This window comes from Chlorocebus sabaeus, chromosome 7, assembly GCF_047675955.1.
Source record: "Chlorocebus sabaeus isolate Y175 chromosome 7, mChlSab1.0.hap1, whole genome shotgun sequence".
NCBI classification, from domain to species: domain Eukaryota; kingdom Metazoa; phylum Chordata; class Mammalia; order Primates; family Cercopithecidae; genus Chlorocebus; species Chlorocebus sabaeus.
In genome coordinates this window covers 135942021-135958867 of record NC_132910.1, presented here as the reverse complement: position 1 = coordinate 135958867, position 16847 = coordinate 135942021, and the positions used below count along the sequence as shown (strand labels likewise).

General features: G+C 43.0%; 1 protein-coding gene across 5 annotated transcripts in view; it reads right to left on the bottom strand.

The window, feature by feature from the left end:
* SNX25 (sorting nexin 25) overlaps positions 1 to 16847 on the bottom strand; it is a 153214-nt gene that overhangs the window by 56455 nt on the left and 79912 nt on the right. For 4 of the 5 annotated variants that reach the window (XM_073017764.1, XM_008000439.3, XM_008000438.3 and 1 more), the window contains exon 7: positions 5246 to 5427. In XM_073017764.1, coding sequence (XP_072873865.1) covers positions 5246 to 5427 — 182 coding nt within the window. Of the gene's footprint in view, positions 1 to 4117; positions 4339 to 5245; positions 5428 to 16847 lie in introns of those variants that run through there. The other variant, XM_073017765.1, reaches the window with a different exon arrangement.

The window sequence follows — 16847 nt, the reverse complement described above, 5'->3', positions numbered from 1 at the left end:
GATCAAATAAGGAAAATGACACCCAGATTGGCATAAGGATCTGCCATTTATTGCCGCTGATTTCCAAACTCCATGTACTCCTATTTCCATTTCCTCTTCAACCCTATGTTAACTCTTCCTTCTATCTTTCCATTTTGGGGCCACTGGTGATTGCAAACAAAAATAAGGCAACACAGACTTTTTGTTTTCAAAACAAAGCAAGACAGGAAGGCAACACTGTGAAGTTAAAGTTGCTCAGGCTTTGGAAGTAGATATACTTAGGTTTGAATCCTGACTCCACTACTTTCCAGTTCTGTGAGCTCTATGTTACTCCATCACTCTGAGTCTCCATTTTTTCACCCATAAAATGTGAATGATACCACCTACTTTCCAGGTTGTTCTGAGACTTATTAATAATAACTGTTCTGAATCAACAAAGACAACAACAAAAACTAATCAGGAAGAGCCTGAACCAGGAGAAAGAGAAGGCAAAATAAGTGCCAAAAATCAGAATAGTTAAGAGGTCACTTTCTAGTTACATAAATATGGATAAAAGGATTAGCAGTGATTCTCAACTGGGATCCAAAGAGAAATTACAAAGGACACGAAAAACTTTTGTGGGTGATGGATATGTTTATTATCTTGATTGTGGCAATGGTTTAATTGAATATATGTGTATGTCAAAACTTATCAAATTGTACACTTTAAATACGAGCAGTACACTGCATGTCACCATACCTTAATTAAGCTGTTTTAAAAACAAATATTCCATTAAGCCTTAATAATAGCATTGCAAAGAAACGAAGTAGACAATGATTATACTAAGGACCCACTGTCAGGAGAACATATACTGACATTATCTTTGTGAGTTACAGATTGCTGGATCTGATTTCCCAGTATCTTTGTTAAGGACTTTTCTGTCTAGGGTCATGAGGGACACCATTCTGTAGTTTTTTTCCTCTGGTTTGGTATCAGTTACGCTAGCCTCCTCCTAGGATGAGTTGAAGCGCTCCCTTCTCCGTTTTTTGAAAGAATATGGTTAAGATTGGTATTATCTCTTCCTTACTTGTTTTATAGAATTTACCAGTGAGGCCGGGCACAGTGGCTCATGCTTGTAATCTGAGCACTTTGGAAGGCCAAGGAGGGTGGATCACCTGAGGTCAGGAGATCGAGACCAGCCTGGCCAACACAGTGAAGCCCTGTCTCTACTAAAAATACAAACATTAGCAGGGTGTGGTGGTACATGCCTGTAATTCCAGCTATTCAGGAGGCTGAGGGAGGAGAATCGCTTGAATCTGGCAGGCAGAGGGTGCAGTGAGCTGAGATCGCACCACTGGCACTCCAGCCTGGGCAACAGAGGAAGACTCCATCTCAAAAAAAAAAGAAAAAGAAAAAGAAAAAAGAAAATCACCAGTGAAATGATCTGAGTCTGGAGTTTTGTGAGAAGGTTTTAAATTATTATCATATTCTTCAATAAACTGTGGGTTATTCACAGTTTCTATTTCTTTTTGTCTTTTTTTTTTTTTTGAGATGGAGTCTCACTGTCACTCAGGCTGGAGTGCAATGGCGTGATCTCAGCTCACTGCAACCTCCACCTCCCGGGTTCAAGTGAATCTCCTGCTTCAGCCTCCTGAGAAGCTGGGATTACAGATGCCCACCACCATGCCCGGCTAATTTTTGTACTTTTAGTAGACACAGGGTTTCACCAAGTTGGCCAGGATGGTCTCGATTTCTTGACCTCAAGATCCGCCCACCTCAGTCCCCAAAGTGTTGGGATTACAGGCGTGAACGACTGCGTCTGGCCTCTATTTCTTTTTGAATCAGTTTTGGTAATTTGTGTCTTCCAGGGAATTTGTCTATTTCATTTAAATTGTCAAATTTATTGGCTTGAAGTTGTTCACATTATTCCCTTAGCATCCTTTGAGTGTATGTAACATCTGTAGTGATGTCCTATTTCATTCCTAATATTGGTAATTCATATCTTCTCGCTTTCCTTCCTTCTAGTTATTTTAGTTTTTATTTATAGCTTCTTTAAAAAATGTTTTTAAAGTTTTCTTTTTTTTTTTTTTGTAGAGAGGGGAGTCTTGGTATGTTGCCCAGGCTGGTCTCTAACTCCTGGCCTCAAGCGATCCTCCTGTCTTCGCCTGCCACAGTGCTGGGATTACAGGCATGAGCCCCCTCACTGGGCCAATTTATAGCTTCTTAAAAGATTAGATCACTGATTTCATACCCTTCTCTTCTGTTGCAAGCATTAAAAAGTACAGTTGACCCTTGAGCAACATGAGTTTGAGCTGCACAGGTCCACTTGTACAAGATTTTCTTCCACATCTGCCGCCCCGAGACAGCAAGACTAACCCCTCTTCTTCCTCCTCCTCTGCCTAAACAATGTGAAGATGACGTGGATGGAAACCCCTGTGATGATCCACTTCCAGTGAGTAGTAAAAATATTTTCTCTTCCTTATGATTTTCTTAGTAACATTTTCATTTTCTTTATAGCCTACTTTATTGTAACAGTACAGTATATAATACATATACAAGATCTGTGTTAACTGACTGTTATTGGTAAGGCTTCTGGTTAATAGTAGGATATGGGTAGTTAAACTTTTGGAGACTCTATAGTTATATGTGAATTTTTGCTCAGGGGAGGGTCAGCACTCCTAACCCCCACATTGTTCAAGGCCAACTGTATATAATTCCTCTAAGTGCTGCTTTAACTGCACAATATATCCCACAATATATATATCATAATATATCCCACAAATAATTGATATATTGCATATTCACTCCATTGAAAATAGTTTCTAATTTTCCTTATAATTTCTTCTTTGATGAAAGCCTTATTTAGATATGCTACTTATATTTCCAAATATTTGGGAATTTTCCACATCTCCCTATTACTGATATTACTGAGGGGGAATGTTAACATTTCCAACTGTACTTGTGAAATTTTTTCTCATTTTTGTCAGGTTTTCCTTCAGGTACACTCTCAAGGTCTCCCTATTGATTAAGAACATCTGATTATTATATCTTCCTGATGAACTGCATCCTTTATCATAATGAAATGTTCTTCATCTCTGGTTCTACTCCTTGTTCTGAAGTCTGTTTTGTCTGACATTCACAGTAGCTACTCTAGAGCTCTTCTGCTTAGTATTCACATGTCTTCTTCCCTCTTACTTCCAACCTATCTGTGCCTTTATGTTTAGTTTCTTGTAAGCAACATATAACTGTCTTGCCTTTTTAAAAATTCACTCTGAATCTTTATTTTAATTGGAGGATTAACCTGATTTGGAAGTCGAAATTCTGAAATAAAGTTAATGGTAATTCTTCTGGATCAGATATGATGAAGTCATAGGAAAAGTTTTCTTCCCACTCATGAAGACATCAGAATGGCCCCAAACTAAACAAAGTCTTACCTTTCAAATAGCAAATGACTATAACTATTGGAATTCTGTCTCATCTTAGCCTTCCATCCTGAAGACTAGAGGAAATGGTTTTACTCTGAGGATGAATTACTGCAACAGAAATGAGTTTCTCTTTTCCTGAATGTCTGGAAAGAACGAATCAAAAATGGATCTGGCACTCTGGATTAAGTCTACTTCTAGTAGACACTGCCAGACAGACAACCTGCACTGAAATCACATTTAATTCTCCCAAAACGAGTTTCCATTATCTTTCTCAAGATCTTCCTGTACCACACATCTAAAAGCGTATCATCTTTTGACTAGGTAGCAAGCCATTATGCACTTCTCCCACGTATTTATCTCATATTTCTACTGGATCACTTACCTTTTATTTTATAATTACATGGGACTCTTTGAGAGCAGGGATCCTGTCTTATTTATTTTTAATCCTAGTACCTAGCACTATAACTGAGATATTGTGGGCCCTCAATAAATGTCTGTTGAATGAATGAATGGGACATAAGACAAAGATCTCATCTATGATAAATGTGGCTAGAAATTAAACTAAGAGCCTCAAAACAAAAAGCGAATAAGGAGGAAGAAGGGAGCAACATTCAACCTGTCAAATCTATCATCTCTCTGATTCACCAAAATGTTACGTTTCCATCTAGAACACAAAGCCAGTATCTCAAAAATTTTATTTTATTTTATTTTGCTAATAGCAAAATCAACAGACTTCCTGTGGTTAGAGGATCTCCCTATAAAAACAAGAGCCCCTTGGAGCTGCACTCGCACCACTTGTGTAAGATGCTGCAGAACCCTGGCCCGTGCGGGGCTGGCCCTGCCTGCAGAGGCTCTAGCGGAGACTGGCCAGAAACAAGCAAGAAAGCCAAGGCTTATCACTGGAATAGGGAGGCAGGAGAAGATCACAGATGAGTAGCTGAAGTAGAACCGAGAGCTACATAGGAAAGAATCAAGAGACTGAAAATCAGAACAAGTGAGGTTAGAGGCTGTGCTGTGAGTTACATTACACCAATGTTGGCCTCTTTGTAGCTAAAGGACACACTACAGGAGAGGAGTCTGGCATCTGCTTTGAGGTCCTGTTCCTTCCATGGCACAGCTAAGCTCCTGGGCGGGTCATGTGGCTGCTTCCTTCTATCTTAGCAAGCTCCAGGTCTTGGAAGACAAGTCTGGTCCTTCAGAGTCAGGACAGGTACTGAGGTAGGGCTAAAACACTTCCCTAAGCTCCGTGATTTGGTTGGTATTGACAGACAATCTGAAGTTTGACAGGACAAAAACAGTCAGAGAGATGATATGTTTCAGTGAGAAAGCACTCAGATTTGCAAACCAACCAGATCTGGGCTTTTATCTAGTTCTACCTTTTCCTATCTATATAGTTTTAGGTAAGATACGTAAATTCACCATTTCATCACCTGAAAAATGAAGATATCAAGTAGAAATTTCATAATATTGTGGCAAGAGTTAAGTAAAATAATTTGAAGATGCCTCCTACTTCATAGGTGGTTATTTCTCATCAATTGACAATGGGAAACTTGACTGGACTCTTGTAAATATAAATATGCTCTTCTGGGTCCTCTGGGCAGGACAAAGGGGAGATGGAAAAATATACACACATGCACACACATGCACACACCCGATGCCTATCTATCATACCTGTTACCATCCACAGAAGTCAAGGACACCAAGGAATATAGCTCCTTGACTCATAAAGCAAATATGTAAGTGTGTAGTTATGGCACACATGTCTAAGTTCAATACTAAAAAGGTGAAAGTCTTTATATGTAGTTCTATCAGCATTTATAATAAACTTCGTAGGGTCAAAACAAGAAACTATAAAGTTCTACCTTCTGGCTTTGAGGCCCTTCCCCCTCCTCCAGGGCCCCATCCTCTTGCTGGTCATAGGCAGGGCCTCCCAGGATTCGGATTCTCTTCTCACACTGCTTCTTTGCCACAGTCAGTTGGTTGATGTACCTCTTCATGTTCCTGGCCCTCAGGAGATCAGCTTTCATTGCCGCAGTTTCTTTACCTTGAATAGGAGTGAGGAACAGTACCTGGTCAGAGGACAAGGCATGAAAGGACAGAGCGATTCAGAACCAGATCGGTGTCTGCTGTGGGCATTCTGAACCAAGTGGATACTAAACAAAATAACAGAACAGAATCCACAATAAATACATACACACACTCCCAAATACAAATGCCAATCATTTCTAAATACAATTTCCAAATATACCACTGACAAATCTTACCCAAGGGTAAAACATTTTTTTAAAAAAACCTCGGTACAAATGCACTCACACATCTGTGTGTGGATTCTTTAACATCTTTATATGAATGTGTACGTACAAACACTCACTCATAAGCATGTACTGAGTGCTAGTTATGTGTCAAGACACTTGCTAGGCTTTTGAGATTGAAGACCAATTGTTGGCCCTCATGGACCTTTCAGAGTCTAGCAAGTAAGAAATCCAAAGAGAGGAATCCAAGCACCTATAACACAAGCTATGAAGAAAATATGCATATACCATGAACTGTTTAACAGAAGATTCTAACTCAGGCTTCTTTGAGGAAATTATATTTAAACAAACATGAATAATCAGTAGAGTATGGCAGACAGAAAGAATAGGGAATGTGAAAGTGAGAAATAGGCAGGAAAGAGAATAGAGTTTTCGAGGAACTGAAAGAAGGCCGTTAGAGCAGGTGCAAAAGGAGCCAGAAGATCCAAAATAACTCTGATGCTGGCAGGAGCCACGAGGTGCACAGCCTTTCAGGCCAGAGAAAGGACTCTGATCTCTAGCCCAAGAGTACTGAGAAGTTTTAATGGGTTTTAAGCAGGAGTGTGCCATAAATGGATTTGTATCTTTAATGATTACATAGGAAGCAGGATAAAAGATAGGTTGGAAGAAGAAAGACTGCTAGGAGGAGGACAAGCTGGAAGGCCATTGCAGTCCAACTGAGGAGGGAGATAATGATGGCCTACACCAGGGTTACGGCAGGCCAGTAGAGAGGACAAGAGGATGTCAGGACCCAGTGACTGGCTGGGCAGGGTAGAGGGCAGGTTGCTGAGAAATTAAAAGGTATCAAATATGGCTCCTAGGTTTCCAACATGAGCAGCCAGGGGGATGGTGGGGCCAATTGCTAAGCTAGAAACACTGGAGAAAAAGGTTTGTGGAAGATGCTAACGCAACTCTGGACAATGTGGCAGGTGATATTTTCCAAAAACGCCTGCAATGTCTTCCATCTCACATGCTCTTTTTACAATGTCCCTCTGACAATCTCCCTCTGGCAAGTAGAATATATGTTTCCTTTTGTTGAATCTGGTTGGGGTCATGATTATGACGGAAGGGATGCTATGACTTCCAAGACGAGATCATAAAAGACCAAGGACTTGGAGCTCTGGGTCACTACGTGTGGCTCACCTGTCCTGAGGCTTCCATGCTTCGAGGAAGCCTCAACCATCAGTCCTTGGAGAGATCTATATGGAGAGGAACCAGGGCTCCCTGGACCACAGCTCTGGCTGAGATCTCAAGCTCATATTCAGAACCAGTGAGGCACCGTGTGAGTACACCATCCTGAAAGTAAACTGTCCCACCCCAGTCAAGCCACTCCAGCTGATGTCACGTGACACAGAGTCATTACTTCCAAACCCTGCCCAGATTGCAGCTTCAGGAGCAAAATAAGTGACGTTGTTAAAGACACTATGTTTTAGGGTAGTTTGTTACACCGTAAAAGACAACCAAACAGGCAAAATGAGTCTGCGGGCTTCTGAGTACCTAAATGGAGAGAGAAGGTCTAGAGTTCAGAAACATTCAGCTTTGGGACAGTAAATGACATCATGGGAGTGTGTGAGACAACCCAGGAGGAAACAAATAATCCTAGACACAACTGAGATACACTTTACCCTTAAGAGTAAGGGGAAAGAGAAGCTGACAAGGGAGATTGTAAATGTATCCTCATAAAAGTAAGTGTTTATCTCTTTATACACTGCTATATCCCCAGCACCTACAACAGTGCCTGGCAGCACAGGAGATACTCATTAATCAGAAGTTGAATGGATCAATGAACTCTCAAATGCTATATTTTGCTAATATGTATCAGGTATTGTGTTCGTTCTAGAATTTGGGGCTGAGGAGGAAAGAAAGAGGGTGAGCATCCTCAACTCCTACTCTTCAAGGACTCCCATCTGGCTTCTAACCCACCCTCCACCAAATCTGCTGTTGCCAAGATCACTAGGGACCCCCAGGTCAAATCCAGTGGAAAGCTTTCAGAAGAGTCTGCAATCAGAGTTAGGTTAGAATCCTGGCTCTGTTACTTACAAGTTATGCCACCTCAAGCAAATATTTTTTTAAATTTAAAACCAGTAACAATGGTTTGTTTCCTTAAGTTGACATATCATTTAAAGCAAAAGCAAAATACTCATACAAAATTAATTTTTAAAAAAATGACTAAACATTGAGCATTACACCTTGTGGAGAACAGGCTGGCTGTGTATATATACCTAAAGGCAAGGGCTGGGGTGAGGGAAGGATGTTTTTAAGCGAGACAGAATTGAGCTGGTTTTAATGCTGATGAGAAGAAATCAGTAAAAAGTAAAGAGAGGTGTGGCCAGGCATGGTGGCTCTCACCTGTAATCCCAGCGCTTTGGGAGGCTGAGGCAGCAGGGTCACTTGAGGGCAGGTGCTTGGGACCAGCCTGGGCAAGATAACAAAACCCTATCTCCACAAAAAGTTTTTTAAAAACTTAGCTAGGTGTGGCAGTGCGTGTCTGTAGTCCCAGATACTCAGGAGGCTGAGGAGGGAGGTTCACTTGAGCCCAGGAATTTGAGGCTGCAGTGAGTGATGATCCTGTACTCCAGTTTGAGCAGCAGAGCAAAATAAATAAATAAATAGAAGTTGAGAAAGGTGACAGACAAGGAATGGTATCCAGAAGACAGGTGAAGAGATCAGAGATCAGCTTTGGAGAAAGGCCACCTCCTCCCCTGCAGTAACATGGAAGGCAGAGCAGGTGGACATTGGATATGAGGAAGTTTGCAGACATGGCTAGATGCCAGAGCAGTTCCCTTCATATGGATTTAGTTTTGTGCAAGTAGAGAGCAAGGTCGTCTGTGTGGAGTGAGGGGGTGAAAGACTGAGTGATCAGAGGCCTGAGGAAAGGGGGCAAGTGTGGAATCTCTCATGCAAAGCAGAGGCGCTCAGCAGGACTGCCAGGAATGCTCAGGGCCCAGAGGACCGCTAGAGAAACAGAATGTTTCTCCCTAGGCATGGTAACTACATATCTGGGCAGGTGAAAGCATACTCTCTGGAGGTGAGTCAGCACATACCTCGCCTAGATTTGAAACTACCAATGATAAAAGAGCATTTGCGTTTTGTCTCTTGGTTTCCCTGAGAGCAGTCTAAGTAATGGTTTGCACATCCTCCCAGCTGGAGACCTCCATCCGGTTCCCTAGGATGGTCATTACCTCTCTCAAGTCCCACTTAGTCAAATGTGCAAATGTATAACATAGTACTCAGGGAGGCTGCACAAATTAGCTGAAAAAACTTAAGACACAGTACCATAAAACAGTTTTATCAGAAGCAGCTTTTCTTGTACTGAACACAAAGGGCCACAGGCAGGCCTCAGGTCAATACATGGCCTTGTTCAAGATGATCTGTCAGGTATTATCAGACATCTTTTCATCCCCTTTTCATTTACTTCAATAATGGTTTCTGAACTTGTGTTATGCTTGGCCAACAGACAGGACCTGCCTAAATACTCACTAATTTAGCATTTATCTCAACAGGAAAAAAATAGTATTTCAGAGACTCCTTTGTGGGAGGATGAAGGTAAATGTAGTTTGCCCCAAAATTAGTCTACTGCAAAGTAAGTTGTTTTGTGGGTGTATCCAAGGAAATACATGCTTGGAAGACTTAATTTTTCAACAAAACTTTACTTTTTAAATATATACCCTTAAACTTCATAGTTTGTGTATAATGTTTAAGTTACTCTAAAAATTTCGGGGCTCAAGTTGCCTCTTATTTATAAAACAAACCTACACCTGAATTTTAATTTGGGGTTAAAACATGTTAATAAAGAGAGAGAGACACACACAGGAAACTGACACCCATTTATCAACCTCTACATTCTTTTTACCCAAAGCTTAAAAAGCCTTTCTAAAAGGACAAAACCTAGAAGAAAATTCCAAAGACAAGTGAGAAAGAGAAAAACCTTTCCCTAAAACCCAGCTGCAAGGCTGGGAAGAATGTTCTGGTGCTCTGCTTGAATGTGGCTTGCTCACGGGAATGCACTCTGTTTGCTGATGGGCAACACAATGCCATTGTCTCATCACAAAGCTTGTGGCTAACAAATGCAACAGCAGCTTGTTGCTTAGACGGTTCTGTTTATTTTTGCCACATTCAGAGCCAAAGGACTAACGTGGAGCTCATGCATCCCATGCTGCTGGCATGCCAAAATCCTTGTAAATCCAGTGATGCAGATGAATACGTTTCTTTGTGGCCTTAAAACCCATTCATCCAAGAAATATTCACGTCAAGAAAAGTATAGGCGAGCGGGTGTGTGACAACACCCTGTGACCCAGCTCACGCCAGTGTTATGTGGCTGTTTCTCTGCGGAGTCTTAAGTAGTAATACTGTGCATTGTTAGAAACTGGGTTAATCACACAACATTTAATCTAGCTTTAAAAAGAAGTGGCCAGCGAAACACCGGATGGCAGTGGGTCTTTCAACTGGTGCCAAGATGAACACACACATGATGTTAGGTTGGTGCAAAAGCAAACACGGGTTTCGCCGTTACTTTTAATGGCAAAAAACGCGATTACTTTTGCACTAACCTGTAATATTCCAAAGCAATTAGTTCAAACATTTACTGTTTTTCCTTCTAGATAGTCTAGGTTCTACCGAGATCAGAGCAAAAGGAAATGGGTGAATTTGGGTTCATTTAATGAAAAAGACATTTAGATTAGACATTAAACTCTTTTGGCTACAAAGACATTACAACAGACTTACGAATAACATCACAGAAATGCTTTTCGCTATAAATCCCCTGCCCATGATATAATTCTTCCTCAAGCAAGTGAAGTGGCTTGCAGTAAAACAAAAACACCAACATCTAACGACAAGTGTTAGATGCGATTTCTAATAAGGCAGCAGACAGCAAAGTAACTTAAAGTGCAAACTGATGACTCCAGAAATAGTACAACTGGATTAAAATGGCACCACTGTGGTTTTCAGGTATCAAAAAAGAAAAACATCAACAGTAGAATATTTTCCTTCCCTCATAACATGCTATCATGTTCCAGGGCATATCATAATGGCAGCATCCTCAGCAGACTCACTGAGGGATTTAAAGGATAATACAGGGCAGGGTTTCTAACCTCGGCACTACTGACATTTGGGCAGGATAGTTCTTAGCTGTGGGGGGCTATCCTGTGTATTGCAGGATGTTTAACAGCATCCCTGGCCCCTACCACTAGATGCCAGTAGCATCCCTTCCCCCAGAGATGGCAACCAAAAATGTCTCCAGACTACTGTCATGTGTCCCCTGGGGAGCAAAACTGCCACCTCCACCCTCCACCTGGCCCCACTTAGTAGTGCTAATACAGAGGTACAGCCTGCTGCTCTAACAAGAAGGTTAGAGCAAACAGAGGACAAGGCCACACCCTCCTTCCCCTTCCCTCACTCCTCAACATGGGCTCTCTTCTCTCCTCTGCCCAGGATGCTCAGGTCTCCCCGTGAAATGCAGGCAATTGAGGTATGGAACAGAGACTTCCTCCGTAGAAAATGTTGGTTCTCCAATCCTCAACTGTATGTGCACTGACAGATTAACCAGCTTTTGAATCTTTCTTGTACATTCAAATAAAAGTTTTAGATTGGATGTGGTGGCTCATGCCTGTAATACCAGCACTGTGCAGGGCTGAAGTGGGAGGATGGCTTGAGGACAGGAATTTAAAACCTGCCTGGGCAACACAGCAAGACTCTGTCTCTCTAAAAAAAAAAATTAGGCCAGATGTGGTGGCTCATGCCTGTAATCCCAGCACTTCGGAAGGCTGAGGCGGGCAGATCACCTGAGGTCGGGTGTTGGAGACCAGTCTGACCAACATGGAGAGACCCCTTCTCTACTAAAAATACAAAATCAGTCAGGCGTGGTGGCGCATGCCTGTAATTCCAGCTACTCAGGAGGCTGAGGTGGGAGAATAGCTTGAACCTGGGAAGCGGAGGTTGCGGTGAGCCAAGATAGCGCCATTGCACTACAGTCTGGGCAACAACAGCAAAATTCCATCTCAAAAAAAAAAAAAGTTTAAAAATTAGCCAGGCTTGGTGGCACGCACCTGTAGTCCTAGCTACTCAGGAGGCTGAGGCAGAAGGATCACTTGAGCCCAGGAGGCTGAGGCTGCAGTGAGCCATGATCACTAAAGCCAGGAGTTTGAAGTCACAGTGAGCTATGATCACATCTCTATGTTCCAGCCTGGGCGACGGAGTGAGACTATGTCTCTAAAATATAAATAAGTAAACAGAAGTTTTACTAAATCCTCTTGACAGAAGGGTTCAAGAAACACGTATATATTTACTTAGGGACTAGTCAAGATTCAAAGTGAGAAATGGTACTTGACCTCTTAACACAAAGCTGGCAGCAATTCTCAGTAGTTACCAATCATCACAAACTTCTTCAAAATTATCTAGAAATCACCTTAATAGTTGCTAAGGAACTCAAAAAAATATTTGCCTTACTTTTCAACCTGAGGCTGGTATGTCCTTTTTTGAAAGAACAAATGGGCTTCTCTTATCACACTAAACACCTGAGATTTCCTAGTCTAACGTGTCACTCCACTTCAGTGGAGAGTATATTTGAGGAATAGCAGAAATCTCACAGGAGTTGATGGCAGAACCACTCACTTTATGATGGAGACGAGTACAGAGACGTACGGACTTTGTGCAGCCCGACCAGGGTGGCCCACTGCGTGCCCTGCCTTGCCTTCCTTTAATGTCTCGGTGCTGGAACTCCTAGCACTCCCGTTGGTTTAAGGCCCTCCAACAGGCTTGCAATATGTTTTTAAAGGAATAATATAGCAATTAAATCCACATATAAAATTACAAGCAGAACCCTGTTCCCAAATCAGCACTGTGAGTTGAGCAGATTTGGGAACTCAGATCTGACCCCGTACAATGTTTGTTGTGAGCAGGAGCCCAGGACGAAACTCAGGAGACTGGGACTCAAGTTCCGGATTTGTGTCGGATTCGTGTGTGACTAACTAGTTCTATTCAAATCAGGTAAGCTGTTTGACATCCCTGGACGTCGGCTTCATTTGTATAAAATGCAGGTGTTAGAGTCTATGAGGACTGAAGTTCTCCTGGGGGAGAGAGGGCGAGTAGAGTTGGTTATAAACTCATGAGACTATAGTGAGCACAACGGAAGTGCCTGAGCCCGTAGTCCTTCAGGCAGCGAATGGTTGGGGACCAGGTGGTGACAGTGGGGAAGGGACAGCAGGCACTGGAGGTAGTGCTGGAGGTTCAAGGACTGGGCAGGGAGGAGCCCTTGCAAGAGCCCTTGGGGCAATGGCAGGGAAGCAGCCTGAGAGCTGGTCGTAGTCCACTCAGTCGGCTCTAACAGAACACCACAGACTGTGTGGCATATGAACAACAGACATTTACTCCGCACAGCTCTGGAGGCTGGAAGTCCACGAGAAGATGCTGGCAGAGTCGGCGTCCCCGCACCACATCCTCACATGGCAGAAGGTGCAAGGCAGTCTCTGAGGCCTCTTTCATAAGGGCACTGCAAGGAAAAACCAACTCCAACTGCATTTTTCCTTTGCTCTCACACCACAATCAATACCAAAGACTTCTGTGACCAAACGTGTGGAGGTTTTCTCCCCAAACCCCAAACTAGTGCTGGGTGTCCTCTAATTCAATTCCGGTGCTCTCCATTTAAAGACAGTGTCAGATTCCGCAGGCAGATGGTTCAGCCCACAAGACTGCCCCGCTACAAGGCATTAGTTGCAAGTCTAAGCCTCCAGAACTTCTGATCAACCAGCTTCAGGTCAGGGTTCCCACAGCCCCCTCTTTGAGTTTGATTAATTCACTAACACAGCTCACAGAACTCAGGGAAACTCTTACTTGCATTTACCAGTTTATTATAAAAAGTCTGACGATGTAATCCCAGCACTTTGGGAGGATGAGGCAGGTGGATCACCTGAGGTCCGGAGTTTGAGACCAGTCTAACCAACATGGTGAAACCCTGTCTCTACTAAAAAAAAAAAAAAAAAAAGTACAAAAATTAGCTGGGTGTGGTGATGGGCATCTGTAATTCCAGCTACCCGGGATTACAGAAGAATTGCTGGAACCCACGAGGCAGAGTTTGCAGTGAGCCAAGATCATACTGATGCACTCCAGTCTGGGTGACAGAGCAAGACTCCATCTCAAAAAATAAAAATAAAAAAGTGTGACTAGGGGCCAGGCATGGTGGCTCACACCTGTAATCCCAGCAGTTTGGAAGGCCGAGGCGGGCAGATCACTTGATGTCAGGAATTCGAGACCAGTCTGGGCAACATGGTGAAACCCTGTCTCTACTAAAAATACAAAAATTAGCCAAGCGTGGTGGTACATGCCTGTGGTCCCAGCTACTCAGCAGTCTGAGGCACAAGAATCATTTGAACCCAGGAGGAGGTTGCAGTGAGCCTACATCGCGCCACTGCACTCCAGCCTGGGCAACAGAGCGAGGCTCTGTCTCAAAAAAGAAAAAAAAAGTAATAAAAAGTCTGACTAAGGATACAGATGAAGAGACGCACAATGCAGGCGCCTGTAATCCCAGCTACTCAGAAGAAAAGGGCAGGAGAATCACCTGGGAGGCAGAGGTTGTTGCAGTGAGCCGAGATTGCACCACTGCACTCCAGCCTGGGCAACAGAGAGAGACTCTGTTTCAGAAAAAAAAAAAACAGGTTGACTAAGGATACAGATGAAGAGATGCACAAGGCAAGGTATGGGGGAAGGGGCGCAGAGCTTCCGTGACCTCGCTGGGTGTGTCACCCTCCGGGAACCTCCTTGAACACGGTCATTAGGCCTTTCATGGAGGCTTCGGCGGATAGGCATGACTGAAGACAACTGTGTTGAAATGTGATTGGACAAAAGGGGTGTGATCTAATACTAACAGACTGAGGGGGACACCCAGCAAGGCCCACCTGTTTAGATTCTTCTTGGCCTCTTCTGTGTAGCATTTCTTCTTTCGCAGTATGGGGCAGGACCCTTTCTGGAATGAGGGTCTTATGACCCATAACCAGATGACAGTCCTGCCTTGGGCAGGTGAAAGGAGGGTAGGAAAAGGTCAGAGAGAGAGATTTGGTTTCCTGAGGTCTGCTTCTGAGGCCTAAAGTGCCCCAACATTACAATAAAACACTACAAGGGCTGTGTGAGTTACGAGCCAGGAACCATGGAAGAAAACCTGTGTGTGTGTGTGTGTGTGTGTGTGTGTGTGGTGTGTGTGCGTGTGTGTATCACAATAATCATAATACCACAGGCATTAATACCATGCATGAAGGTGAAACCCTCATGATCTAATCACCCCCCAAAAGTCCCACTTTGTAATACCATCACCTTGATGATTAGGTTTCAACATATGAATTTTGGGGGACATAAATATTCAAACCATAGCAGGATATTCTATGAGTTTAGGTCATTCATAAACATGGAATAGTTTATATCACTTCACTGCAATGCTAGAAAATCAGATCACATCAAAACATGAGAAAAGACCCTGAGAAGTCCACAAGAGTCCATAGATTAGCTAGCTCTCTTCTTTCAGGCAGGGAAACCTTTAAATTCTAAAATGGACCAAGAAGCTACATAGTATCATTAAAAAAAGAATTCCTGGCTGGGCATAGTGGCTCACACCTGTAATCCCAGCACTTTGGGAGGCTGAGGTGGGTGGATCACTTGAGGTCGGGAGTTTGAGACCAGTTTGGCCAGCAGGGTGAAACCCCATCTCTACTAAAAATACAAAAAAAAAAAAAAAATTAGCTGGGCATGGTGGCAGGTGCCTGTAATCCCAGCTACTTGGAAGAATGAGTCAGGAGAAGCACTGGAACCCTGGAGGCAGAGGTGGCAGCAAGCTGAGATCGTGCCATTGCACTCCAGCCTGGGTGACAGAGGCTCTGTCTCAAAAAAAAAAAAAAAAATTCCTGATGGAAATCATTATGATTCTTATCAGCAAGTAACAGAGTCTATGTGTTTGTGTATGTACACATACATATTCAACATATTCTACAGTTCTAATTGATATATTGAATTGTAAAACTGTTTAGTTACACACTTTAAAAACTTTAATTACACTTGGGTAAGATGTACACTTTTTAAAAATGAGTAACAAGGCACACCCTCCTGATCTGTGCCCTGAGTGTTTCACTCCCCAGTGTGTACTATTTACACACAGCAGCTTCCAGTGCACTCGAATCAACCTCATGTTCTTCGCTGTAGTAAGCTGAATGAACATGATTCTTGAATCACCTTATATATGCTTGATAACATTTCAGGATTCAGAACAGCAGAGAAGAAAGCTTTAAAGGGAGACGTGCTGGGCTCATTCACATCAAACTGCGGGGGAAACTCGGTTTATGTCCCATAACTACTAGAATTCCTACACTTGGCCAGCTTATTTTAAAAGACCATTTCTCAACTACTCTAGCTGTTCTGTCTAGTTCTAAATAAAAAGCTAGGTAGTTGGGTACTGAAAGGCAAATATGAATCTATCAGCGGCTCGACCGACAGAATCAGAAGCTTTTGGTAGGGGTTGGGGGTTAGCAATCTGCGTTTTAACAAGCTCTCCAGTGAGGCTGACGCCACCACAGCTTGAGAACCACTGCTCTACAGGATTACGCCCAGACTTTCAAGGATAACTCTGAGGTCCTTTAGGCCTTGTCTATTAATCTCATCTCTCCACTGCATACCAAGCACGAGCACATGATCTCATCTGACATATCTACACGCACAAGGCTGCTTCACGCCTCTCTTTTTCTAGGTACATGTGCTGCCATCCACCCATATCCCCTGAGAAGCCCAGAGGGAATGAGAGCCTCTCGCCTTTATGACTCAACTCAGTGTTCCTCTGAAAAAGAAGCCCTTCTTGACCTCTGCTCCAGGTAGGGCAGACCACTCCCCACATCTGTGCCACTGCTAAATCCTGAACACGCAATTCTCATTGCATTTATCAAGCTGCATTGTCATTTTGTATGTGTGTTGACCATGATCGTAGTGCACTGCTGTATCTAATACACAATGGCACCCAAAAAAGGTTGAGTAACTGAAAACCCACTTCTGGTGAATACGATATCCTCCAGAGTACATTCTCTACTGCCATGAGGGGTCCTAACAGAACTCCAGAGCTCTTGTTTATCCAGGATCCAGGGAGGTGGGGCCGTGAACAATTAAGAAAGAGACATTAGATATAAACTGTCATGAATAAGGAGGA